The sequence below is a fragment of the Panulirus ornatus genome, chromosome 53 (assembly GCF_036320965.1).
Source record: "Panulirus ornatus isolate Po-2019 chromosome 53, ASM3632096v1, whole genome shotgun sequence".
In the NCBI taxonomy this organism is placed as follows: domain Eukaryota; kingdom Metazoa; phylum Arthropoda; class Malacostraca; order Decapoda; family Palinuridae; genus Panulirus; species Panulirus ornatus.
Genome location: NC_092276.1, coordinates 655,001 through 682,500, shown reverse-complemented (window position 1 = coordinate 682,500; position 27,500 = coordinate 655,001). Strand labels below are relative to the sequence as shown.

The following is a 27,500-nucleotide window of genomic DNA, read 5'->3' as shown; positions in this document are numbered from 1 at the left end:
ACACACGTACCTCCTCAGGCCAGAGCCACTACCCTCCCCACACACGTACCGACTCCCCCTCCTCCTCCTCTCCCCCAAACCACAACCACCTACCATATCTGTGACCTGGACGCGGAAGCGAAACCCTCTGCGGTGGTCGGCATTCTCGTAGTCCAGAGGGACGAGTGCTCTCAGGTCACCCCCCGTTGTACCGTTCGTCCTCTCGTCCACACGGAACATCTCCCACCCTCGTCCGCTCCCTGGCACCACCTGGTGAAGGAGGGAGGGAGTGAGGGAGTGAGGGAGTGGAGGGCCAAGTGTCAAACTGGGTCAAGATGGGTTAAATGTCATGGGAGGGGTTGTTAGCATGGGTCAAGGAGCCAGATATTCTGGCATGATTATACTCAGCAAAATATATCATATACTCTTTAGAGCTATATAAGACCTGTATCTACTTATCAATCTCAGCTGTATATACATGTGAATATACGTATATATACATATAAGAATATACATATATATAGATCTATAACTTTACGAAGTCTATATCATCTTAATAATCCTAGATATAGGGATATACGTAAGTGTATATACACGTGAGGATATACGTGTATATATGTACTTTAGGTTCGTGCTGTATCCATTTCCCTGTATGTGTGTGTGTGTGTGTGTGTGTGTGTGTGTGTGTGTGTGTGTGGTGTGCATCATTCATACGTCTGACAACCAGGTATACATCTCGGTGCCAGCCCGAAGATGATGTCGTCCCTCCTTTCCTCCCTTTAAGCCAGCACCTCCTGACGAAGGGGAAACACTGACCCTGAAGGTGAAGCTGTTGGAGATGTCTTGATCGACGACGGTGAGGGTGGCCAGGACGTGGTCCGGGGTGAGGCTCTCGGCCACCTCCAGCGTCCACTCCGCCTGGGAGAACCTCGGTGGCACGTCGTTCACGTCGGCGACTTCCACGAGCACTGTGCCTGTGCCTGCAGGAGTGGGCAGCAGAAGGAGACAAACACACCAGGTCACTTTGAATAAGAGGCAGGGCCTTAACTAGCCACAAGGCGTGATGGCGAAAGCCTAAAAATCATTCATTTTCGTCACTATTTCTCATTTCTATTCATTACAATGGGGGGTGTAAAAACCAGTTAAGGAGTGTAAAAACCAGTTTAGGAAGTGTAAAACCAGTTTACTATCTACCTCATGCAGGTAAAACATGTTCGCTGTAGATGTGAATATATAACTGCTCTCTAACTCCACTACATCCACAAAAAAATAGATGCATCCAGGATGGCATTTCCGTAATTGACCTTATTCTTGGATGACACCGCTGGGAACTGACCATTGCTCAATGACTGAGGTCAGGAACACGTATGAGTCAGGTCAAGGAAGGGGAATTACTCTGATCCCTTGAGGAACCCCGCCTCAGCAGACGTACAACTCTCCATCGCTCGTCTTGGAAGCCTTTTCTGTGGGGGTACCCAAACGTCCACATATGGGACCATCTGCTTCACTATCGATCTCTAACGTTACCTTTCTCCGGTACCAGCTATATTTGGAGCCACCTGCGGTGCCATCTAGATGGCACGTCAGATGGTACCATCCATTCCCGGAAATGCTAATCTTTCATACCAAAAGCCTTCGAGGCTATCGAAGAGAGTACCTACCTGTAGGAGGGGACATCCTCTTCAAGACCAGGTTACGAATCATGTCCTCCTCCTCCTCCTCCTCCCGCTGACCTCACTACCACCTATCTATTTGGCCACCTACATCACCACCCACTTACAGGAACTGTGACCAACTTGCCCTTCCTCCTCCTCCTCCTCCTCCAGCTGACCTCACTACCACCCACCTATTTGGCCACCTACATCACCACCCACTTACAGGAACTGTGACCCCCTTGCCCTTCCTCCTCCTCCTCCTCCTCTTCCTCTGCCCTCACTGCACACCCACCTTTGAGACCGCCTCCGTCAGTAGCCACAACCTGAAGGGCGTAGCGCTGGGTCTTCTCTCTGTCGAGGCAGCAGAGCGCCGTGGTGATGAGCCCCCGCTGGCTGTCCACGGCGAAGATCGGCCTGCCGGAGGCCTCGTCGATGACGTTCTTCTCGAGCGAGTAGATGAGGCGGGCGTTGTGGCCCTCCCGGGGGTCGTCGTTGTCCGAGGCCGAGACCTGGGCCACCGAGGCCCCTGCAGGGGCAAAGATGGGGCGGGTTTATAACACCGGGAGAGAGAGAGAGAGAGAGAGAGAGTGTGCCACGTACAAACACACGTACTGTATGTATATATGTGTGTGTACACAAATGACCTTCCTCGCCCCAGGTCAAGAACACACCCACCACCTCCTCCTCCTCTCCTCCTCCACAAATCCCCTCCTCCTCCTCCTGCTGTCTGCCCCATGTCAAGGGCCCTCTTACGCCATGCCAGGTCATGCACACAAGGTCCTCTCGTGTCATATCCTTTAGCTGTGGGCACGTCAAGGTTGTGTTATTTTGAGCAATTTTTCTTTTTCTTTTTTTCTTTTTCTCTCTTAAAGACCATGGGACCTTAAACTCGTCGGATCTTCTCTCTGTCGACCGACAATATTTACCTAAACTTCTAAGAGCGAAGAGAGAGAGAGAGAGAGAGAGAGAGAGAGAGAGAGAGAGAGAGAGAGAGAGAGAGAGAGAGAACGTCGAACTTTGCTGAGGCTTTTCGACCGTGTTTTTTTCTTCCCCTCCTCCCACACACATCAAGGAAACTCACTCTCTTTCTTTCTGCCAGTTTATTCCTCTTTCATGCCAAGTTGTTTTTTTTTTCCCCCATGCAAAGTTTAGATCTCAGGGACGAGACTTCATGGGGCTGTCAAGCAGAGTCCAAAAGGGGAGGGGAGGTCAGATGAGTGTGATTGCTACACCTGCAGAGTCTTATAGAAGCACTGGGTACCGGTGGTGGACAATTATACTTGTATCTCCGACTTGATTATGATGGAAGGTCGAGTGCTCTAGGACGAAGACAACAATAGGGCTGTCTTCTGACTGGGGCTCTGGTTTCTACTCTCTCTCTCTCCCCCTCTGACGTCGTATCCAGAACTAGAGTGACTCTCTGCTCTATACAGTGCCCCAAGAGCCACACTGACACTCTGTGCTCTATACTCTCCCCAAGGCCACACTGACCCTTAGCTCTAAACTCATACCCACAGCTACACTGACACTCTCCTCTACACACACCCACAGCTACAATGACATACTGCTCTACACTCATACCCACAGCTACACTGACACTCTTTCCTCTACACTCACACCCACAGCTACACTGACACTCTCCTCTACACACACCCACAGCTACACTGACACTCTGCTCCACACTCATACCCACAGCTACACTGACACACTGCTCCACACTCCCTTACACACCTGGAACCTTCCACCTCGCTACCCGGTAAGCACACGGCAAAGAGACGCAAGCATCAAGATATCTGACCTTCGGGCGTGTTCTCGGAGATGGTGGCGTTGATGGTGGCCTGAGGGAAGTAGGGGGCGTTGTCGTTGATGTCCTTGAGGTTGATGTGGACGGCCGTGAAGGCAGCGAACTCCCCGTCCGTGGCCACGACTCGAAGTCTCCAGCGAGACTGACCGCTGGGTGGATCTCGATCCAGCGGCTGATGGCAATAAGAATCAGAGAGGACGGGGCTAAAATGATATCAATATATATATATATATATATATATATATATATATATATATATATATATATATATATATATATATATATATATATATATATATATTTCATCAATCTTTTAATCCAGATTATATTTATATCAGGGACTACATCTATTCAATGATATAGAGTGAGTGCCTATACTTCTAGCTCTCTCACACACAAACACAGAGGAGAGAGAGAGAGAGAGAGAGAGAGAGAGAGAGAGAGAGAGAGAGAGAGAGAGAGAGAGAGAGAGAGAGAGAGAGAGAGAGGTCGACTCACCCTCAGGAGGTCGATGGCCCCTGTGGTGGGGTTGACGGCGAAGCTGGGCTGGGATCCGTTGCTGTAGATGCCGTCGCCGGACAGGGTGTAGTGGAGGTGTCCAAACTCCCCCGCGTCCTCGTCTGTGGCTCTCACCTGTGTGACGCCCTCACCACCACCACCAGCAGGAGGAGGAGGAGGAGGAGGCAGAGAAGGCCCGGCCAGGTGAGGCAGATGAGGAGGAAGACAAGCAGGTTAGTTAGGACTGGTGGACGAGGCAGATGAGGAGGAAGACAAATCATGACAGACACAGTGGGTAGGAAGATTAGGAGGAAGACAATAATGTTAGGATTTGTGGGCGGGGAGATAAGGAGGAAGACAGTCATGATAGACACTGTGGGCGGGGAGATAAGGAGGAAGACAATGATAAACTTGGTGTGGAAGGAAGAAAAGGAATCGTCGTGGAGTTATATAACCCAGGTTGACGTAGGCAACATGAACAAGAGAAGATAAGGAAGAACAGAGAGAACAGAAATAACATGAAAATGAAGATAGATAGATAGATAGATAGATAGATAGATAGGTAGATAGATAGATAGTGGAACGTGTAAAGAATATTGTATGGAAATCACAACAATGACGTAAAACAAGAACAAGTCAAATGACGTGTGTGTGTATGTGTGTGAGTGTGTGTGTGTGTGTGTGTGTGTGTGTGTGTGTGTGTGTACGTACGGGAAGACTATGTACGCGAGACAGGAAAATCTAAAACTGTCGAGGAATCTCCTGCTGGCACTGTGGTCTGCCTGCCCTGGAGGGGAAGGGAGGAGGAGGAGGAGAACTTTTGGCTTATCATAACATATTCACGACGCGCAGTGGGGGCCAGGTCCCTCCTGCTGGCCTCCTCCTCCTCCTTCTCCTCCTCCTCCTCCTCCCTTATCCCTACTCCTGCATGACGCGCAGTGGGGGCCAGGTCCCTCCTGCTGGCCTCCCTCCTCCTTCTCCTCCTCCTCCACCCTCATCCCCACTCCTGCATACCCACACATCACTGGACACCGGAGCGTAACACCTTGGAGAAACACACACACACAAGACCGAGGTTGGATGATCTGGCCTCTTTCTTATCATCACCTACTCCTAATACGAACCAGAGAGAGGAACCTGTTTTGCTTAAGAGCCAAAGAAAACGAGTCGCCGGTCCTCGCTGACGAAGGGCAATATCATTATTATTATCATAATTATTATGATTATCTCATTTATTATCATTTTTATAATTATTTTTACTATTAACATCGTTGTTGTTGTTGTTGTTACTATAATTACTATTATCATAATTATCATTTTCATTATCATTATTATTATTATCATCATTATTATCATTATCATAATTATTAATATCACTATTATTATCATTATCATTATCACTATCATTACTATCATCATATCATTATCATTATCATTATTATCATTATTACTATCATTATCATTATCATTATTATCATTATTACTATCATTATCATTATCATTATTATTATTTCTTTTACATAATATCACATTTAACTAATCTCTTCCTTACATATTCTCTCCAGCATCATATGAATACTGGAATCATACTTCACTCTGAACCAGATATGTTCTTTCCCCATCAAAACACTCGAGGTATCAGAAACGGTATATGGAATATACAGGAGACTATATATATCCAGTGCTTCCTCCCAGGTAACTGAGGGGCGTCCTTAGTCAAACAATAGAACAAAAAAATGAACAACAACACTTGAATCATCGCAAAAAAAAAACATAAAACTTAGACCTTCACGAAACCAAGTGAGTCATTAAAGGCACAAAAAAATGGCCCGTGTTTCTATCCATATGTCGATGAAATAAGGCCATGAAACCTTTTTTCTCAAAACTAAGCACCGCATTTTGAGCAAAAGCACCGCCTTTTGAGCACTCAAGATACGTATTTCTCCACGGATCAGCCTCGTGAGTGCTGTGAGAGGCTCACAAGGACACGGGAAGCTATGAAACCTTTTTTTTTTTTTCAAAACTAAGCACCGCATTTTGAGCAAAAGCACCGCCTTTTGAGCAACCCAGGTACGTATTTCTCCACGGATCAGCCTCGTGAGTGCTGTGAGAGGCTCACAAGGACACAGGGGGGGAAGCAGCAGCTCTCCCGAAGCAGGAAATAAGGCAGAATATTTCCAGCTTTGGAGAGAGAGAGATACGAGCACCTCTCATGAGAAGGGGGCCAATCAACGCGTTTGTTGCAAACAATGAGGGCCAATCAGCGGACGGGTACCACAGCTGCCTGTCCCCCCCCCCCCCCCAAGGGGCAGCCAACCAGCGGGCGATCCACGAGAGATTCTATCGAGTCAACAGCCAATCAGCGGTGGAGACACGGATGTTTCCAGAGTGACAGGTAATTAGCATTGGGTGGTGGTAGGGGTAGTTGAGGCCACTCCCCCACCCCCCAAACACACACACACACATACACACACAAACTGGCGGCCGCCAAATCACCCTTAACGATGGTTCGCTGGCGGGAGGTGTTGAAGCTAATGAGGAGAGAGAGAGAGAGAGAGAGAGAGAGAGAGAGAGAGAGAGAGAGAGAGAGAGAGAGAGTGAGAGAGAGAGAGAGAGAGGGGGGCTGGTGTAGGTGACGGGCGCGGCTAGAAAGCCTCCCCTCCAGTATATGCACTTTCCAAAGGGAAGAACAGAGGATGGGAGGAGGACATATATATATATTTTTCCCCCCCTCTAAGGGTCTGTCGTCCGTTCCTGACGCTATCTCGCTAACGCAGGAAATGGCGAACAGATACGAAAAAAGACAGACATGAATGTGTGTGTGTGTGTGTGTGTGTGTGTGATCATCTACTTGCACTATACACAGGGAGGGAGTTCTATCCTCACGGGGCCTCTTCCTTCCACCTTTATGGTACGATTGACTAACTTTCTCTATGCTTCTCCGCGTCTGCAGTTTCCCCTCCCCTGTCGCTTTATTTTCCCCTCCCTCCCCCTTTTTTCCAGCCACCGCTCTGACACAGTAAAAGAAGTACTTCTTCCCTCATCTTTTACATCAAGTTTCTTGATTAAATTCATGCTCTGGCCTCTGGTTGTTTAATCCTTTCATCTCTCGAGAAGTTTTTACAATGACGACTCCAACGAAATGTGGTTTAACGACTTCGAAGGTCGCGATCGAGTTACTCCCTTCTATCTACGATGGGTTTACGACCTCTACGCTCTCACTGTAACTCAGGTGTCTTGTTTCTAATTCCATTCTTGCTGCCCCTCCCTGCTCCCCGTGTCCTCTGAACGTTCTCTATCAGTTCTTTTGTGCTTTTAAGTGCGGTGGCAGAACTTTGCGAAGCAGCCGCCCCCTCCGCCTCCCAAGTAGGCACAGCGTCACATGCTTTCTGCTGGCACAGCGTCAAATGCTTTCTGTCAGAAGAGAGACCATGCACACACACACACACACACACACATACACACACACACACACACACACACACACACACACACACTCACACACACAGCCCATTCATCCTTCTCTGTCGAAAACGGAGCTCACTCTCTCTTAGAATATTACAGCCAACAACACCATCATCTCCTTGAGAGAGAGAGAGAGAAAAAAAAAGATCAATGATACAACAGGGACTCCGAAATGTATTCCTCTCTCTCTCTCTCTCTCTCTCTCTCTCTCTCTCTCTCCCTCTTCTTTGAGGTTCCAAATCATTTCCTTCTCGTCGCCTTTGGGTGTTGAGACAGCCCGCCCCCACCACCTTACCCAGGCAGCAGCATAGATCCTAAGCTCCCGAGTGAGGGAGGGAGTGAGGGAGGGAGTGAGGGAGTGAGGGAGGGAGGGAGTGAGGGAGGGAGGTGTGGAAGGAAGATGAAAGGCGTCTTGGGACGACGACACCCCCCACCCCCCACACCTCGAGTTCGCTAGCCAAGAGGGCCTCAGGTTGTTTAGCGTAGGGGTCAACGACCCTATGTTTCTCTTGACCTTCGGTGACACAAAGGGAGTAAAGAGGAAGGAGCAAATAAGCTTGAACGACGTAACCTTTGTTGGGTCATTTATAACTAATTTAATGAGTAACGGAGGCTTGATGGATAAGCAGAGAGGAAATGCCTTTACTAAGAGTTTAAAGAGTTTAATTTGTCTTTGATGGACGAGAGAGAGGAGGGTAGACGGGATTAAGGGGTTAGTAACATTATCAAGGGTTTATTTTCTATTTGGTGGAGTGGCGAAGGAGGGCAGGTGGGTAATGGGGTCATATCTTTAACAATAGGCAACTATGCATTTAATTCTAGCTATATTCTATAAGTGGGCTGGGTTCTATGCTTCCTACAGTGGCTCCTCATGGACCGGCTATGAATATGGTCTCTAGCACAGCTCATGCATAGACCATAAGGATGGTCTCTTATTTTTGTTGTAAAACTCCTGTACTTACTGCAATGATGGTCTCTAGTGTAGCTCCCTAGAGATGGTCTTTAGCATAGCTGATACAATGGTGGTTTCTAGCGTGCCATCTTAGGGATGGTCTATGATAACAAAGCAGCTGCACTAAGCAAAAGAATGGTCTCAAACATGGCTGCCTAAGGGTGGTCTTCGAACACAGCACCTGCTACACTCACCGTCAGGATGGTCTTGGGAAGGTGTCTGTCGTCCTCTTCCGTGATCTGTGTCTCGTGTAGCGTCCTTGGGAAGGCTGGGATGTGGTCATTCACATCCCTCACCCTCACCACGACCTTGGCTTCGCTTCTCGCCTCTCCTACGCCAGCCTCCACCACCAGCTCGTGCTGACACAACCATACACACACACACACGAAAAAAAAGAAAGAAATGGGAGTCAATGAAAAATGTCCCATACCTAGTGTACATGAACTTCACACCTGCTATCCTTCGCGTTAAGCCAGTGTGAGGAACAGAAATATATATATATATGAAAGGAATCTCCATTAATCTACATCCTGTTTTAGCAATCCATATTAATTAGCATCTTCTGTCACGAAGCTTCATGGGCCACATGCACGGTGAGTGTACGTGGTCTTAGGGTCATCGTCAACACCTGAAGAAGGCGTTGACGATCTTTCGGTCGATGGATATGTGGCAACACACTTCGACCTTAACAACCCGACCCTCTCTAGCAGTTGCTAAGGCCCGAAGATCAAACAACCGACCAATCAACGAGTCTCTCTGGATCAGGAGAGAGAGAGAAAGAGAGAGAGAGAGAGAGAGAGAGAGAGAGAGAGAGAGAGAGAGAGAGAGAGAGAGAGAGAGAGAGAGAGAGAGAGAGAGAGAGAGAGAGAGCAGTGGCCGAAGTAATACCTGTAGAATAGGGAGAGTGAAGGACCATCATGGGGGACAGACAAATGATGGGTGAAGGGAGGTGTTGGCTGGAGGGATTTCGATTCCACCCAGAACAAGCGAGATGTGTTCGGCAACCCATTTCATCGACCAATCCTAAGGGGGATGGGGGGTGTGGAGGTGTGTGGATGAACAGCTAAGTTGACTATGGACCGACTGCCGTGACCAGGATTCGAACCTATGCCCTCGTCTCTGGGTGGGGCGGCCCGTGAATGCGTCGCGGTCAGGAACGTTAACCGCCACACCACGGGAGTTCGATGTTTCCTCAAGGCTGTCCATATTCAGGGACATGGCCCTCACTGTCGGGTCTAACCCAACCTGCCACCAGGGGTGTGTCCATGGCTGGGGGACATGACCCCCTAACAGACAGGCCTAGAGAGGAATCAAACAAACTCAAACCCTGTTCTTACCCCTTTAAAAACCACACGCGAGGACTTCGAATACCGCTCCCACAGGCACCCTGATGCTACCTCGTTCGTAATGAACAAGTGAGCATGTCTTGAGGGACAGCGAAATCTTTTCACACTTGTTCATTCCTCCCCACGCCTGCTGGACCGAGGCTTTTGCGAGACGCCCATCAACCGAACGAGGCCCATTGGCCAGCTGGTTGCCGGAGCGACGTGTGGACATCATCTGGCCCACCAATCCTGCTGAAAGATTCAGGCTTGACCTGGGCCCATCGCTTGATAACGCGTCGCACTTGACCACATGGATGTTTAATCTGGCGATGCAGAGCACCAGTGACTGCCACAAGCTCGCGAACATGTTATAAGGTCATTTTTGCCTTACAATTAACACATCTTACTGACTGCCTGCCTGCCTCTCTCTCTCTCTCTCTCTCTCTCTCTCTCTCTCTCTCTCTCTCTCTCGGGGAGAGGGAATGTTCTCAAAAAAAAGAGAAAAGAGAAAGAGAGACAGACGAGAGACGATGATATCCATTTTATTGGAGGAGGAAAGACGTAAGGGGAAAATAATTTGCTAAGGAGAGGAGGAGGAGGGTGGGTTACAGAAGCAAACTTGGCCTTCTCTTGCCAACAGCTTTACTCTCGTGGGAATTGGGCTCAGGAGGATCTGAATTGCGCCGCCTTGAACTCCAGATTTTACAAAAGGAAGTCACTCCGTCCTCCTCATCCCAGCGTCCCCAGGGGGCACGTGTTTGAGTACACGGATGCTCACAGACACACGGGGAATATGCTCAAGGGATGTGGGGGAGCACGCATGGCACGTCCGCCCAGGCGGGCCCACGAATGTAAGACTCTCTCCCCGTGCAGGATAGAGAGGTAATTATACAGGGGCCGCCCCCACGATTGTAAAACTCCATCTCCAAACAGCCTAAATAGGTAATTATACACACACACACACACACACACACACACACACACACACACACACTGCAGCAAGTCAGTTTAAGTGCTGTCGCGTCGAATGGGAATGTCTAAACCAAGGAACGCTTCTTGTAGACTACTGAATAAAGGCTCACAAATCTTCTAACACCAACACATACATGTCTACGAAAGTTTGAGACAATTTGAAACACTGGTTCTTCACCACCTCTTTTCATCATCCTTATCAGATATGCAGGAACAGAAGAGATCATTCATCGCATTTTCAGAATAATTTGGCCACATATGATTGACTAGATATTGAGAAAAAGGTATATCTGTACTGACAGACTGGCCAAGCTAATGCTACAGCTAGACTAACAGAATGGCCAAGTGACAGCTAAATCTATACAGTCAGACGGGCCAAGCTACAGCTACAGTTGTAACGTAACACGGGCCAAGCGACAGCTACAGCTGTAACGTCACATGGGCCAAGCTACAGCTACAGCTGCAACATCAGACGGGCCAAGCTACAGCTACAAGTGCAACGTCACACGGGCCAAGCTACAGCTACAGCTGTAACATCAGACGGGCCAAGCTACAGCTATAAGTTAGCTCCGGCCAAGCAATAGGTACAAGTACACACGTATGACAACCTGGACCAAAACATAAGACAGTTAGACACAACACAACCAAACGGACATATAATACATAGTCAGTCAAGTCGGAAACCGACCGACCACACTGTCACACTAACCAGTTAAACCAGCCAACTCGGCTAGACCAGCCACACCAACCAGTCCAAGTAACTGACCCCACTCAGCGGGTCATTCACAATCACGCCAAACTCATCCCCCATCGCGAGACGAGCCGTCCATACCCCTTCATCGAACGAGGAGTAGACACACAAGTGTCAGCCGAGCGCCACGAGTGAGCCCAGCGAACGCTCCACTCACCCATGTCTTCTCGACGACCGTCGTAGCCAGCGATGTAAGGAGAGGGCGATCATCACCCCCCCGCAAGGCCAACGCTAACAAGGCACGCTAGGAACAAACGACACTTGCAGAAGTAATTCTCCAACGCGAGAGGAAAACATTTATACCCTCGAAGACTCGCCAATACAAAAAAAAAAATCCTCCATCAAAGGCGGTAATGCCGCGAGGAACTTCTTGTAAGAAGGGAGTAAGTGGACGAACGGCCAAAGAGGCTATGTGGTAAAGGGGAGGAGGAGCAACAGTGGCGACAGCCAGCACGGGATGTGATATATACACTAAGAGGACATGCCAATGAGAGGACCGACGACGCCACTGGACAAGACCCATTACCAATAACAAACACTGCCAACTTGGACGACGACGAGCACCCGGCGCAAGAACCGCTGAGGAGACGTGGGAGGGGTAGAAGAAACTGACGACGGCTCCTCCTCCATCAGGAGAAGACCCGACGTATCACCAGGAGAGAAAAATATGAAGAGAAACTGATGCAATAAAACTCTCTCTCTCTCTCTCTCTCTCTCTCTCTCTCTCTCTCTCATCAAGGACCACGTCAGGAGAAGCCAAGATCATAAATGTAAGTATCAGAGGATGGAACACCCCCAGAGAGGGAAGGCGGTGGTGTTACAACCATGATAAAGAGACTGCTGGAGGATGGAAACGCCCCCAGAGACAAGGATGGTAGAGCTTCAACCATGAGAAGGAGACTGCTGGAGGATGGAACACCCCCCCAGAGAGAGAGAGAGAGAGAGAGAGAGAGAGAGAGAGAGAGAGAGAGAGAGAGAGAGGTGGGGGGGGGGACGGCATCATCTTCAAACACAAAGTCCTCACCGTAAAGACGCCCACTAAAAGATCCTTAGACCTAAAGAGGGTTTGATAACGAGAGGTGGGGAGCTACCTGCAGACGGCCATACACCAACAGGAGACCAAATACTGACGGAGAAAGACGGGATCCACCACCAATAGAAGACCACCTACAGACGGAGGGTGACAGGGGTCCAACACCAACAGAAGACCAAGTACTGACGGAGAGTGACGGGGTCCAACACCAACAGGAGACCACTTACTGACGGAGAGCGACGGGAATTCAGAGGGCCAGGCCAGCCTGAAGGGTAGAAACCGCAAAGAAAAGGTACTCCTGCTGGGGGTGTGTGTGTGAGGATAGAGACAACTCACCTGCTGCTGTTCTTCGTAGTCCAGGGGCTGGTGGAGGGAGAGGCGGCCGCTGAGGCTGTCTAGTGAGAAGAGGCCATCCTCGTTGCCCTCCTTGATCCTGAACTCCACCGGCTCGCCTGCAGAGAGATAGAGATAGAGATAGAGAGAGATAGAGATAGGAGGAGGAGGGTGTCAGTCGATGGGAGAGCGATAACGGCCCAGGATGCTGGGGTTGAGAGAGAGAGAGAGAGAGAGAGAGAGAGAGAGAGAGAGAGAGAGAGAGAGAGAGAGAGAGAGAGAGAGAGAGAGAGAGAGAGTGGAAGAGGAAAGAAAGTGTAAATAAAAAAAGGTCAGAGGAGAGAAAATGGTAAAGGTGAGACACCCAGAAGAGGAAGAGATTAGAGAAAACGGATGCTAAACTAGACGTAAAACATAAGAGAAAACGGATGATAAACGAGATGTAAAACACTTGAGAAAACGGATGCTAAACGAGATGTAAAACATAAGAGAAAACAGATGCTAAACGAGATGTAAAACAAGAGAAAACGGATGCTAAACGAGATGTAAAACATAAGAGAAAACAGATGCTAAACGAGATGTAAAACAAGAGAAAACGGATGCTAAACGAGACGAAAAACGTTCAACACAAAGCGAGAAAAGATAGCAACAGTTAATTTGATTTATTCATGTGATAATGACTGAAATAATCAAGGACTGTTTGTCCAATGAGGCATTGTAGTGTGTGTGTGTGTGTGTGTATGTGTGTGTATGTGTATGTGGGGTCACAGCCAGGATGGGTCGTCAAAGGTCATTCATGTATTTGTGATGAATTTACATCATAATTACGGTACGATTCCTCTCAAAGCTGCCTTGGTGTTGCCTTTGAAAAATGGCCTTGTCTCCAGCTAGACCAGGAAAGGTGAGGTGAGGGGGGGGAATCTGGTCGATACATACCACCATAAACGTGAACCTGGTCGATACACAGCACTATACGGTGACCCTGGTCGATACCCAACACTATAATGTGAGCCTGGTCGATACCCACTACTATACTAGGAGTGAGCCTGGTCGAATACCCAGCACCATAATGTGCACCTGGTCGAATACCCAGCACCATAATGTGCACCTGGTCGAATACCCAGCACCATAATGTGCACCTGCTCGAACACCCAGCACCATAATGTGCAACTGGTCGAATACCCAGCACTATAAGGTGCACCTGGTCGAATACCCAGCACCATAAGGTGCACCTGGTCGACACCCTGCACCCATTAGACACGAGCCTATCTATCGCACTTCAATATGACGCTAATACGAGTTCCCTAAGGAAGGTCGTGTAAATTTAAAGCACCTGTCGTTCCATAGCGAACAGCGGGAGGCCAGAAATCCCATCAATAAATCAGAAACGACAGTTCGAACCCTCAAGGACGACAGTGGAGCTCTTTGAACCCACCAACACGACCCTTAGGGCACGAAAACATGACCTCCAGAGGCACGACAAGGTAGTAATAGTGATACGGCCTCACCTCAGCAGTGAACATGAGAGGAACACGCTTAAAAAAAAGAAAAGGCGGTGGGTCGACACTTCTTCATATGAACTGGTGACGTTAGAAACAGGAAGACGTCTCCTTCGTCAAGGATCTGTCATTGTCAGGGGCCGGAAGGAAGTACACTCCCGCTGAGGATCGTCTCACACCCCCCCCAAGAAAAAGAGGAGGCCATCCTACCCCTGCTCCTGCGTGGAGTGCAGGTTCTTAAAGCTGCAGGAGGGACCCATCCCTCCCATCCGTCAAAAAGGGGCGCCCCCCCCCCTTCCCCGTTGTCCCACCCGTCAAAAGGGGCGCCCTCCTCCTGTCCACCCGTCAAAAGGGGCGCCCTCCTCCTGTGGTTGTGGAACGGCCACAGTGAAAATAAGAGTGATATAACACAGGCATGAGTACCCTTGATGAACCATAAGCTCTGGCACCCACCCACACAAACCCAGTGATCCAACCCTTATGGCAGCTTAAGCTGGGGCATTATTTCCTCAAGCTGCTGCAGTATGAGGCTCTCAATGTTGAGGTGTCTGGCGAACACCAGAAAAAAAAAGAAAATGTATATATATATATATATATATATATATATATATATATATATATATATATACAAATATATGTTTTTATTTCTCTTCTTTTTTTCGTATGTATATATCGTATTGCTTTCCACTAAAGCTCTCGCGCATGTGCAAGCCTTTCTTTAAGATGTGTGTGGTCTGGGGTCGTGCCACACTGGAATATCCTATCATAACCCTTGGCTTAATCTTTTTACACAATTCTATTTCACCTCAAAGTGTCACAAACAGCCTTTGTTATAATAATAGCCCCCCGCTTCCCCCCTCCACCTCCCCTCCTCCCTTTGAGTGGGGGGCCCCCACGTAAGGAGAGAGAGAGAGAGAGAGAGAGAGAGAGAGAGAGAGAGAGAGAGAGAGAGAGAGAGAGAGAGAGAGACACGTCTCAGGTAAATAAAGATGCTGAAATTAAACCTCATCCACATACCCAACACTATCATCCCCCCACCCACCATGACCCCCCCCCCCAACGTCGCCTTTCAAAAAAAAAAAATAAAAGAATCTGTATCGTGATGAACAATTTCACTACAGACTTTTAAGCAGTTTCGTTTACGCCTCAGAGCTTTCTTCTTCCTTTTTTTTCTCCTCCCCCCGTTTTTTTTTTACGGCGTTATTATCACCTTATCTCATCACCGGGACCTTTCATCCTCCTCCTCCTCCTCCTCCTCCTCCTCGTTATTATGATACAACAACAAAAAAAATATTAGGAGTTTAAAGACGAAGGGAGCGTGAAGGAGGAGGAGCAGCACCGGCCGGGCTTGCACACTACCTTACAGGTCACTTCGATGTTAAGTGTTTCATGCGTTGTGTTCACCAGCGGGAGGAGATGGGCCGAGGTGTTTTATGTATCCGGGTAGCTTAGCCTACGGGGGAACTGGGGAGGAGGGAGGGGCGCCAGTTCACGCGTGTATATATAGCTCTTAGCCTTGCAGTACACAGAGGCACTGGACTGTAGTCCTTGCAGTACACAGAGGCACTGGACTGTAGCCCTTGCAGTACACAGAGGCACTGGACGGTAGCCCTTGCAGTACACAGAGGCACTGGACTGTAGCCCCTTGCAGTACACAGAGGCACTGGAAGGTAGTCCTTGCAGTACACAGAGGCACTGGACGGTAGCCCTTGCAGTACACAGAGGCACCGGAAGGTAGTCCTTGCAGTACACAGAAGCACTGGATGGTAGCCCTTGCAGTACACAGAGGCACTGGAAGGTAGTCCTTGCAGTACACAGAGGCACTGGATGGTAGTCCTTGCAGTACACAGAGGCACTGGAAGGTAGTCCTTGCAGTACACAGAGGCACTGGACGGTAGCCCTTGCAGTACACAGAGGCACCGGAAGGTAGTCCTTGCAGTACACAGAAGCACTGGACAGTAACCCTTGCAGTACACAGAGGCACTGGACTGTAGTCCTTGCAGTACACAGAGGCACTGGATGGTAGTCCTTGCAGTACACAGAGGCACTGGAAGGTAGTCCTTGCAGTACACAGAGGCACTGGACTGTAGCCCTTGCAGTACACAGAGGCACTGGATGGTAGCCCTTGCAGTACACAGAAGCACTGGACAGTAACCCTTGCAGTACACAGAGGCACTGGACTGTAGTCCTTGCAGTACACAGAGGCACTGGATGGTAGTCCTTGCAGTACACAGAGGCACTGGATGGTAGTCCTTGCAGTACACAGAGGCACTGGAAGGTAGTCCTTGCAGTACACAGAGGCACTGGATGGTAGCCCTTGCAGTACACAGAGGCACTGGATGGTAGCCCTTGCAGTACACAGAAGCACTGGACAGTAACCCTTTCAATGTAAATAAGGTCGAAAAAAAGTAGATTTACAATCTAGCTAATTTACAACTTGTATCTCTATAGGATGGTAAATAAGTGACTATCATTTCTTCTTCGTGAGTTCCATGCACTGTAAATTCTCCAGTGTGCCTCGTGTGGATCCACTGGAGTTTGCCTCGTGTGGATCCACTGGTAACCAGAGGGTTCTCCTGCGTGGCGTTGGATATGAATTTTACAGATGTATATAAAAATAAAAAAAATCTTGTTATTTACTGAGGCGAGAGGATGGTGGAAAATCCAATATTCCCTAGGATATTGAGAGAACTTTCGCACGTGCCGATGACAAGCATCTTCTCGCGTTCCTAATCTCACACATGCTTGCGTTCTCTGCACGTGGCAGAATGCGTGTATGCAAATGAGCCTCTGTGCATATTAGGGTCTTTGATGTTAGAAGGGCTTACGTCTGCGTTTATCTAGCCAGCCGGTCGGTCGCGTACGAGATGCGTGCGTGCGTATACTATCACCAGCTCGTGCTAAGGCTAAAAGGATTGGTCAAATTCATACCTGGACGCCGTGCAGTGCAATTCATCTGCGAAGATTTTTACGATATCAGTGAGAACGGATTCTAATATCTTTCGAAGGGATTCTAATATCTTTCGAAGGGATTCTAATATCTTTCGGAGGGATTCTAATATCTTTCGACGCTTATCTCGTGGTGTCGACAGACAGCAGATGAGTGAGACGAACGAGAGTGAGACAGATCTAATTTAAAAAGCGAGGTTGTTACCTTGAATAATGCGTGGGAGTTAGATCACTCTCTCTCTCTCTCTCTCTCTCTCTCTCTCTCTCTCTCTCTCTCTCTCTCTCTCTCTCTCTCTCAATCCAGGCTCAGTTACTGTCTCTTCGTTTCCTATCTCTCAAAAGTTTACTGGCGTTCGGATTCGTTTTATTTAGAATTTCAGTGTCTAAACTCGAGCTGTATTTTCGTCTCTCTGATCCCCATCTCTAAACCCAGGCTTCGTTAGTCTCTCTCTCTCTCTCTCTCTCTCTCTCTCTCTCTCTCTCTCTTAGTCTCTAAACCCAATCTGCATATTCATCTCTCTACCTTCTGTCTCTGAACCCGAGCTGTCCTTTTTTGTCTCTCTCCTTACGATCTCAAGACACGCGCCTCAATCTTGTCTCTGGTGTGTTCTCGATCTCTAAACTCTTGTCTCTCTCTTCTCGGCCTCGAAAACTGAACAGTGGTCTCGGTCTCTGAACCTTCCGATACCGAAACCCAGACGCCGTTCTTCTTCCACTTGTTCTCACATCTCTAAACCTGAGTTGTGTTCTCAATAACTCTGTTCTCTGCAAAAAAGACAAGAGAACCATCTGGGCCAAAGGAATGAGACTTGACAGCCACTGAAGTGCTGGGGAGAGAACTTTACACTCGAGCCTTCTTCTTCTTCTTCTTCTTCTTCTTCTTTCTTTCTTTTTCTCCTCCTCCGTCCTTCCCCTGAGCTCATATTTCATACTTTATAACCAGCGAGCGACGGACCTTCTCGCCAAGCTTGTACTGAGTATTGCATTATCTTGCTCAGGTTTGACCACCAACAGCTCCCCCGGGGCAATAAAACACCCAACCAACTGGACACATCTTTACTACAGTCGTTGGCTCACAGCAAGACCTCGCCTTTATTACAACACTGGACATATCTTTACCACATTCACTGGCTTAAGGCAAGACCTCCCACTTTATCATATAACAAAGTACTGGGTCCATCTTTACTACACTCACTGACTCACGGAAAGACCTTCTCTTTATTACAGTAAAGCACTGAACACATCTTTACCACATTCACTGGCTTAGTGCAAGACCTCCTTCTTTATTATAACAAAGCACTGGGTATATCTTTACTACAGTCACTCCCTCATAACAAGACCTCCTTCTTTACTTCAACAAAGCACTGGATACATCTTTACTACAGTCACTCCCTCACAACAAGACCTCCTTCTTTACTTCAACAAAGCACTGGGTATATCTTTACTACAGTCACTCCCTCACAACAAGACCTCCTTCTTTACTTCAACAAAGCACTGGATACATCTTTACTACAGTCACTCGCTCACAACAAGACCCCCTTCTTTACTTCAACAAAGCACTGGATACATCTTTACTACAGTCACTCGCTCACAACAAGACCTCCTTCTTTACTTCAACAAAGCACTGGATACATCTTTACTACAGTCACTCGCTCACAACAAGACCCCCTCCCCCTTTATTATAACAAAGCAAAGAGACCGCTTTGTTAATGACACATATCTATATGACTGCGAGAGAAAGAGAATGTCACAAACTGACATTCCATGCACATGAACAGAGTGGATACCTATGTGCACTGCTACTGAGCGTAGCGCAGCCTTGGGGTGCAGAAGCCCCTGAAAAAAGAGGTTCTTGGATATTTGTATGTCTATCTCAATCAATCACCCTATCTATCCATCTATCTATCGATTTGTCTGTCCTTGGATATGAGTATATCTATCTCAATCATTCTATCTATCCATCTATCTATCCATCTATCTATCCCCCCTCCCTCCCTCCCTCATTCGTCTACCATACGTCGTGCGAGGCTTTGAATATCCCCAGGGGATGTGAATTCTGGTCATGAATTCCAGGACGAACGAACGCCCTTCCTCCCTTCCTCCCTCCAGCACACGGTATACCAGCAGCTGAGCCTGACCGATGATGTACACAGAGCTGCGCCTGGTGTTACTTGCGTCTATCCTTGAAAAAAAAAAGAAGAAAGACTGTGCCAAAATTCTGTGCGTCCATCCCATCCTCCGCTGGCCTCTGTCATGGGTTCTCTAACCACGTACTTAATCTTCAGTTCACACGAGACAACAGGGGGTGACCCAAGTGGAATATATATATATATATAGATAATGAGGGTGAGTAATGACGTGGTTTAATGAGGAAATGAGGTGCGTTTTTTTTTTGGATTCTAACGATGAGGAAGGTTGAGTTATTCTTAAGGTCAAGCGAATATACATATATATATATATATATATATATATATATATATTTGGGGGACCCGAATTTCTGTGTTTAGTACATAGACAGGTATAAATATAGTCTGGGAGGTTGGCACAGACAGCGCGGGAGACAGACATAGACAGAACATGGGATACAGATATAGACAGAGCATGGGAGATAAAGGACAGAACATGGGAGACAAGAGACAAGATGGGAGACAGAAGACAGAAGATGGGAGACAAGTGACAGAAGATGGGAGACAAGAGACAGAAGATGGGAGACAAGAGACAGAAGATGGGAGACAGAAGACAGAAGATGGGAGACAAGAGACAGAAGATGGGAGACAGAAGGCACAACATGGGAGACAAGAGACAAAAGACACAACATGGGAGACAAGAGACAGAAGACAGAGCATGGGAGATGGGAGACAAGAGACAGAAGACAGAGCATGGGAGACAGGAGACAGAAGAGGGGAGACAGGACACAAACATAACGTGAGGTACAGGGAATTGCCCCACCAGCTGACGTGGGGCATAAAGAACGTTAGTTATATGGACGCCATCTGTCAATGTACGGGGCCCCTTGTTGGGTCGCCATGACGGAGGGAGAGAGAGAGAGAGAGAGAGAGAGAGAGAGAGAGAGAGAGAGAGAGAGAGAGAGAGAGAGATGAGTTCTTCGAGAGAGATGAGTGCTTCGTCTCTCTCTCTCTCTCTCTCTCTCTCTCTCTCTCTCTCTCTCTCTCTCTCTCTCTCTCTCTCCTTTCCCACACCCAACTGTACGTGTATACCCACCCGCCAGTGGTACACGTACCCACCCGAGGTGGTGTACACGTGTGTGTACCGTCGGGTGGTACGGCCTGAACCCGTACCCTTCGAAAAACGGTACGTGGCTTCAGTCAGACAAGATATCAAGGGGTGTGTGTGTGTGTGTGTGTGTGTGTGTGTGTGTGTGTGTGTGTGTGTGTGTGTGTGTGTCACTTACATTAAAGCAACGCCTTTGAGCGTGAGAATCACCTGGGCTTCCACAAAGAAGAAAAAAAAAAATTGTGTGTTTTACGACGCTGATGGCGAGAGACGGTGAGGGTGGAGAGGAGTGGGGGAGGGACAGCGTGGGATAGTAAGGGACAGGTTAGTGGGTTAGTGGTGTGGGAACCAATGATGGACGGGGCACGTTGTGAGGGGGCAGGCCAGAACCTTATGGTAAGGCTGATAAAAGGTTTTCTTCAAGACTTGAGAAGGAGGAGAGGAGAGGGTAGGGTTACGGAGTCTGTCAGAAGGTGATGGAGGAGTGGTGTGTTTAAGGGGAAATTGATGGTCTAAAATCTGCAGTAAACTGGTTGGTCTACAGTCGTCTGGAAACTGGTTGGTCTACGGTCTTCTGGAAACTGGTTGGTCTACAGTCTTCTCGAAACTGGTTGGCCTACAGTCTTCTGGAAACTGGTTGGTCTACAGTCTTCTGGAAACTGGTTGGTCTACAGTCTTCTGGAAACTGGTTGGTCTACAGTCTTCTGGAAACTGGTTGGTTTACAGTCTTCTGGAAACTGGTTGGTCTACAGTCTACAAGAAACTGGGTGGTCTACAGTCTACAGTAAACTGGTGGTCTACAGTCTACATAAACTGGTGGTCTGGTACAGTGTACATTAGAGTAATTTCCTCAGGTGATAACACACTAGGTATGCAAACCTCAGTGACACAAACCTGCCTAAAGATCATACACTCAACACACACAACATCGACCTTCTTCCTCCACCACCCACCAAGAGACGGGACAAAACACGCGAGTGAGGAACTAAAAAGCCACAGATGTTTCACGCCGCACAATACGAGCTCAGGGCCACAAGGAGCATCCCTTGCGGAGGTCCTCTGTACACCAGGGCGGCTTCCCTCCCTGTGGAGGAGGAGGAGGAGGAGGAGGAGGAGGAAGACACAGAAGACCCAGCCATACAAGGCCCGACGACAGAGAGAGAGAGAGAGAGAGAGAGAGAGAGAGAGAGAGAGAGAGAGAGAGAGAGAGAGAGAGAGAGAGAGAGAGAGAGAGAGAGAGGCATCCTGACGAAGGAGAAGGAGGAGGAGGCAGGAGGTAGGGGGATTTCTGGGGTTCTGTGGCGCTCTGATGGAGACCTGTGTGGCACTGTGTGTGTGTGTGTGTGTGTGTGTGTGTGTGTGTGTATTATGAGATACCATTACATAACTCCTACATATACAGGGTTGAAAAAAGGAATGACATTTATCAATGTCTGACATTACAGTGATGAGGTGGCTATGAATTATGAAACGCCAAGACACGCACGCGGGACAAATACAAGTACACATGCTGGCTCCGGATCCATTTCCGTGTTCCTCGTCGTCGTAACTCCAGGTTGCGTTGTGGAGCACGCAACTCCAATGACTGGTGGTGAAGTGTTAGGGAAGTAACTCCCGAGTTACTTCAAGGCGTAGCTACGTTTTCCGTGTTACGGTGTATCTTTGGGGGAAATCTAAACCTAATTGATGACGAATTTAAATGATGAACTTAAATGATGAATTTAAATGATGATGAGTTTAAATGATGAATTTAAACGATGATGAATTTCATTGATGATAGATTTAAAGATAATTCATAAAAGAAATTACTAATCGACTTACATATCGACATAATTATTTTCCCATTTTCCGTTCTTCCCAAAGGACCAATTTAAAGTGTCCAGTGTTTCCAAAGGACCAATTTAAAGTGTCCAGTGTTTCCAAAGGACCAATTTAAAGTGTCCAGTGTTCCCAAAGGACCAATTCAAAGCGTCCAGTGTTTCCAAAGGACCAATTTAAAGCGTCCAGTGTTCCCAAAGGACCAATTTAAAGTGTCCAGTGTTCCCAAAGGACCAATTTAAAGTGTCCAGTGTTCCCAAAGGACCAATTTAAAGTGCCACTTTAGTACGAGTGGAGGAAGGTTCCTGAGCCCAGGACACATCCTTTAAATAACCTTGAATCCTTCCAGTGTATGCCATTATCCTGGGGATGGCATGAGGGCAAATTCTTCCATGGCTGCTTAGGCCCAGAGGAGTCACGCGTCTATATATATCTTCACGTCCTTTATAGGTATATACATTTTGAAGTATCTAGTCCTTGACTGATAGATGTATAATGCTGGGATATATATATGTATATTCGTAAATTGTTGACGTAAGTAAAACAAAGAGTTTGTGAAAGGTCAAGAGAATTGATATGATGTCGTCCGGCGTTGCCCAAGCTTTTCTTAAAGGCATCACACACTCGACCTCTTGTCTTTTCCATCATTCAGTGCTCGGTGTGGGTGTCAGGTCGTTGTACCCCAGAGAACGCATGACTGAGATGCATGACCGGGGGGCGGCAAGGGCCTCGAGGTTCTTCGCAAACAGCTCGTGGAAACGAGACATCAGCACGAGGACCTGGAAGACCATAGTCCGCATCGAGGACAGCCTGGAGGAGGTCTTCTGCCGCCCCGCCCACCACGAGACACATCATTGTCCAGTCTTTGTTCTCTCCCTCGCCCTCCTCTCTCTCTTCCTTAGACCTTTTTCTTTTACCTCCACTGAAGTGGGGGGGGATAAGAAGTTTATGGAACCCCTTTTCTATTGCCTTGGTCTCTTCTCCAGGTTATATCTAAGACCTGGCCTTAAAAAGGGGCTTCACTGTGTGACAAGAGCCTTCAACGGAAAGTTGATTACGAGGTACTGACGCTCGTAGGTTTGGAGAGCTAGTGAGGTCTATGATCAATGAGCAAAGTATGGACGAAAGAGGTCATTTTCTATGGTATGAGTGACGTTACGAGCCTCCTCACAGTCGCAGCCATGGTTGACAGTAGACTCCATCCCGTCCAGCAATGCTTCCCACTGTCTTAACATAATCTGTAGCCATGGTTGACAGTAGACTCCACCCCGTCTAGCAATGCTTCCCACTGTCTTAACATAATCTGTAGCCATGGTTGACAGTAGACTCCACCCCGTCTAGCAATGCTTCCTGCTGTCCTATCATAATCTGTAGCCATGGTTGACAGTAGACTCCACCCCGTCTAGCAATGCTTCCCACTGTCTTAACATAATCTGTAGCCATGGTTGACAGTAGACTCCACCCCGTCTAGCAATGCTTCCCACTGTCTTATCATAATCTGTAGCCATGGTTGACAGTAGACTCCATCCCGTCTAGCAATGCTTCCCACTGTCTTATCATAATCTGTTTCGAGTGCCAGTGAAGTTCTATGAGTCAGTAGGTTCCACGGGCCTCATCAGGACGACCTGTCTTATCAGAGGAACTTCCTCTATCCCTGCTTAGTTAAACCAGCCTCTACCGCCTCCTAACTTGCTCCTCACTTTTCAAAGGTTTTCTCTCGACACTTCACTGTGGCTTAACAAAGTTGTCTCAGGCTCGAAAACTCTCTCTCTCTCTCTCTCTCTCTCTCTCTCTCTCTCTCTCTCTCTCTGGTCTTTACAAGGGCAGGATTCTAATCCCAGCCGGGTCTTATATAGCGTCCTTTCCTCCACCACAATAAAACATGAGCGAGCCAACCAGTTAAGTCAAGTAATTACTATCCAGCAAATCCTGGAGGAAAACCTCAGGAAGTAATGAGGCAAAAGCTCTCTGGAAAACATACACCAGTCTGGACGGAGACTGAAAACCTGCAGAGACCAGGAACTTGGTGATCTTGCCAGAGTGGGGCCTTGTGTGGCAATGGTGCCAGAGAGAGAGAGAGAGATCGCCAAGGAGTGCCAGGCAATATCCCCCTCAAGTGACTCTCCAGAAATATTTACCCTCAGAGCCAGTGCGGACGTATCATGGTCTCCGACAGATTAAAGTCCGCCTCTTGCATCTAAATTAGGAACAGTCTTTTTACCTCGGCACACTGGAGGGTCTACGAGGTCTCCCGGGGTCCATGATGAGACGAGGAGTCGAGAAATATGTCATAAAGTGAAGGTTCTTGTGACCACGTCGGGTTGAGTGGATGTTGAAGTGCCTTAGTCTACTGTCTCTCGCCTTCGTCGGGTGATATGACGCCTTCCTCTCCCTCACCTTCGTCAGGTAATATGACACTTTCTTCGCTCACCCATGTCTCATTTTCGTCGGGAAATGACACCTTCCTGTCTCTCATCTTCGTCAGGTACTATGACACCTTCCTGTCTCCTATCCTCGTCAGGTAATATGACACCTTCCTGTCTCTCATCTTCGTCAGGTAATATGACACCTTCCTGTCTCTCATCTTCGTCAGGTAATATGACACCTTCCTGTCTCTCATCTTCGTCAGGTAATATGACACCTTCCTGTCTCCCATCTTCGTCAGGTAATATGACACCTTCCTGTCTCCCATCTTCGTCAGGACATGACACCTTCCTGTCTCCCATCTTCGTCAGGTAACATGACACCTTCCTGTCTCTCATCTCCTACAATCACCGTGGGTCCCTGACGGCACCTGTCTCTTTACATGACTCACTGTCTTCCATAGAGAGGAAGGTCCATCAAGTCTATAAATCTGGCCTGTATTGTATTACTACAGTAGACTTTCATACACTAAGACGACACGTGATGATAAGGAAGGCCTGTATGTGACAAGGTCTTTGTACATATATGATACAACAGATGAAGGTACATACATTTTACATGTTAAGACACAATATACGACTTACCACCAACCCCACACAGCACACCAGACTCGACGTCCTCTCTCTCTCTCTCTCTCTCTCTCTCTCTCTCTCTCTCTCTCTCTCTGCGTCAGAGATCAAATAAAAAACACTTTCCCAACAGAAGTGTCTCAGTTTGCTGTGGGTGCCCCGCCAGCAACCAGACACCGTGATGAGTCGGGGCGTAAAGTCTCCTTCTTTCCACACACATTCACACACACACACACACACACACACACACACACACAGGCACGCTGTCGAGAACGGAACCGGAGAAATGTGATAAAAGTTTTTTTTTGCCTCAACACTAAACTTCTGCCTCATCACTGAACTTCTGAAGCCTTGGAGCGCCCGTCCAACATCTCAAACGTCTAGTAGATGTCGGTATTTGGTGTCGATATTGTGACATATTGTGCAACATAACATACTGTAAGTGAAGGAACACTTTGATTGAGGTAATTGGACATGGAAAACAAAGGCACAGTTGAATTCAGTGGGGTATTTATGAAACGAGATAGGCGGAAGGAAGAGAGGGAGAAATGCAGAGAGTACAACCATATGGCCAAAGAACTGGAAGCACCAAATGAGGCAAGAGGGTGGAATACCAACCCCAGCCAGCGTCACAGGTGATGGAAATGTTTGGGTAAAAGCTATGTACAATAGAGACTAATGGTTTAGTAGTTAATAGTTAGGAAAATGGGAATTTAGGGATCGTGTGAGGAGGGAGGGGTGGGCGACACGCACCTGATGTTGGAATTGTAGAGACAAAGTTTACTATAGAGATCAGAGATGATTTGTCCCGATATGATGAAGAGGAGATTCGGAAAGAGAGAGAGAGAGAGAGAGAGAGAGAGAGAGAGAGAGAGAGAGAGAGAGAGAGAGAGAGAGAGAGAGAGAGAGAGAGAGAGAGGCAAAGGAGGAGGTTGAATCGGTCCTCCTTATGAAAGACAGAAACAAAGTTCAAAAATATACTGAAAGATGGATTGACACAAGACATAACAGAAAGAATAACTGCAGGAAAGATATATATATATATATATATATATATATATATATATATATATATATATATATATATATATATATATATATATATATATAAGTGTTGATATCAAATAATCCTTCTGAGCATTGCAACGATCCAGAACAAACATTATACAATGATAACAATAAAAGAATAATCAAGATAAAACAGAAATCAGTCCAAAACTTAAATTCTCAGATGTGGTAGAAAAAAAAATGGTACTGATGAAAGAGGATTTTGATCATGAAGAGAAACATTGGAGCAATCTGGGTCCCTCACATAGACAGGGAGCCTAGGAGATACGAGCGAGAGTTAGAGAGAGGTGTGTGTGTGTGTGTGTGTGTGTGTGTGTGTGTGTGTGTGTGTGTGCCTACCTTGTGGCTGCACCCTGGCCGTCAGCTGTAGCAGGAGGAGACCTGGGTTGGCGTCCTCCAATACCTCGGTCACGTAATGGGGCTGCTCGAACTCCACTGGTTCGCTCCCCACCAACTTGGTCACTGGAAAGACAAGAGAAGTCCGGTGAGAGGAGGGAGACACACACACACACACACACACACACACACACACACACACACACACACACACACACACACAGGCCCCCATGGGATGAGGGGAGAGGCACAGACACACACACACACACACACACACACACACACACAGGCACAGATCCCCTGGGATGAGAGGAGAGACAGAGACACAGACACAGACACACACACACACACACACAGGCCCCCATGGGACGAGGGGAGAGACACAGACACACACACACACACACAGGCACAAACCCCCTGGGATGAGAGGAGAGGAGACACACACACACACACACACACACACACACACACACACACACACACACACACACACACACAAGCACAAGCCCCCCGCATGACTTTGAACTGTTTAACAACCCAGCCACCCGCCCGGTGTACACACACACACACACACACACACACCCACACAGACTAACTTTCAAAAACTACGAGGGAGGGAACTTTGTGATTAGACTTGGCTCAATGTTTCTGGCGCTTCCCTGTGAAAGTTCTTAGGAGAGAGAGAGAGAGAGAGAGAGAGAGAGAGAGAGAGAGAGAGAGAGAGAGAGAGAGAGAGAGAGAGAGAGAGAGCACCCCCTCCCCTCATATCCCCTCCCTTTCTTAAGAATTGCTCAAAAAAATAAAAATTTCCCCCCATAACATCCTCGAGAACCGAA

General features: G+C 47.8%; 1 protein-coding gene across 1 annotated transcript in view; it reads right to left on the bottom strand.

The window, feature by feature from the left end:
• LOC139765148 (putative neural-cadherin 2) overlaps nt 1–27,500 on the bottom strand; it is a 613,316-nt gene that overhangs the window by 48,182 nt on the left and 537,634 nt on the right. Inside the window, 8 exon segments of the mRNA XM_071692340.1 lie at nt 94–249; nt 796–959; nt 1,927–2,160; nt 3,433–3,610; nt 3,937–4,071; nt 8,548–8,712; nt 12,771–12,886; nt 26,668–26,790. Coding sequence (XP_071548441.1) covers nt 94–249; nt 796–959; nt 1,927–2,160; nt 3,433–3,610; nt 3,937–4,071; nt 8,548–8,712; nt 12,771–12,886; nt 26,668–26,790 — 1,271 coding nt within the window.